This window comes from Crocuta crocuta, unplaced genomic scaffold, assembly GCF_008692635.1.
Source record: "Crocuta crocuta isolate KB4526 unplaced genomic scaffold, BGI_CrCroc_1.0 scaffold193, whole genome shotgun sequence".
In the NCBI taxonomy this organism is placed as follows: Eukaryota; Metazoa; Chordata; class Mammalia; order Carnivora; family Hyaenidae; genus Crocuta; species Crocuta crocuta.
The window spans coordinates 6,865,465-6,866,703 of record NW_027529624.1 but is presented as its reverse complement, the minus strand read 5'-3'; the positions used below and the strand labels follow the sequence as shown (position 1 = coordinate 6,866,703).

At 66.1% G+C, this 1,239-nt stretch overlaps 1 protein-coding gene across 1 annotated transcript in view; it reads left to right on the top strand.

Moving 5' to 3' along the window:
* ELFN2 (extracellular leucine rich repeat and fibronectin type III domain containing 2) overlaps positions 1-1,239 on the top strand; it is a 12,339-nt gene that overhangs the window by 2,225 nt on the left and 8,875 nt on the right. The window contains exon 4 of the mRNA XM_077761954.1: positions 24-1,226. Within this exon, the coding sequence (XP_077618080.1) occupies positions 24-1,226 (1,203 nt within the window). The remainder of the gene's footprint in view (positions 1-23; positions 1,227-1,239) is intronic.

Here is a 1,239-nt window from a genome sequence, read left to right as displayed (position 1 = left end):
CCCGCCGGCGCCCCCTCCCCCAGCCTGGCCAGCCTCATGGTGTGCGAGCTGGCGGGCAACCCCTTCAACTGCGAGTGCGACCTCTTTGGCTTCCTCGCCTGGCTGGTGGTGTTCAACAACGTCACCAAGAACTACGACCGCCTGCAGTGCGAGTCGCCGCGCGAGTTCGCCGGCTACCCGCTGCTGGTGCCCCGGCCCTACCACAGCCTCAACGCCATCACCGTGCTCCAGGCCAAGTGCCGCAACGGCTCGCTGCCCGCGCGGCCCGCCAGCCACCCCACGCCCTACTCCACCGACGCCCAGAGGGAGCCCGATGAGAACTCGGGCTTCAACCCGGACGAGATCCTCTCGGTGGAGCCGCCGGCCTCATCGTCCACCACTGACGCATCCGCCGGGCCGGCCATCAAGCTGCACCACGTGACCTTCACCTCGGCCACGCTGGTGGTCATCATCCCGCACCCCTACAGCAAGATGTACGTCCTGGTGCAGTACAACAACAGCTACTTCTCTGACGTCATGACGCTCAAGAACAAGAAGGAGATCGTTACGCTCGACAAGCTGCGTGCGCACACCGAGTACACCTTCTGTGTCACCTCGCTGCGCAACAGCCGCCGCTTCAACCACACCTGCCTGACTTTCACCACGCGGGACCCCGTGCCCGGCGACCTGGCACCCAGCACCTCCACCACCACCCACTACATCATGACCATCCTGGGCTGCCTCTTCGGCATGGTCATCGTGCTGGGCGCCGTCTACTACTGCCTGCGCAAGCGGCGCATGCAGGAGGAGAAGCAGAAGTCCGTCAAGGTCAAGAAGACCATCTTGGAGATGCGCTACGGGGCCGACGTGGATGCCGGCTCTGTCGTCCACGCCGCCCAGAAGCTGGGCGAGCCTCCCGTGCTGCCTGTGTCCTGCATGCCCGCCCTCCCCTCCATGATCGGGGAGAAGCTTCCCACCTCCAAGGGGCTGGAGGCCGGGCTGGACACACCCAAGGTGGCCACCAAGGGCAACTACATCGAGGTGCGCACAGGCGCGGGGGGCGATGGCCTGGCTCGACCCGAGGACGACCTCCCGGACCTGGAGAACGGGCAGGGCTCGGCCGCCGAGATCTCCACCATCGCCAAGGAGGTGGACAAGGTCAACCAGATCATCAACAACTGCATCGATGCCCTCAAGCTCGACTCGGCCTCGTTCCTCGGGGCAGGCGGCGGCGGCGGGGACCCTGAGCTGGCCTTCGAG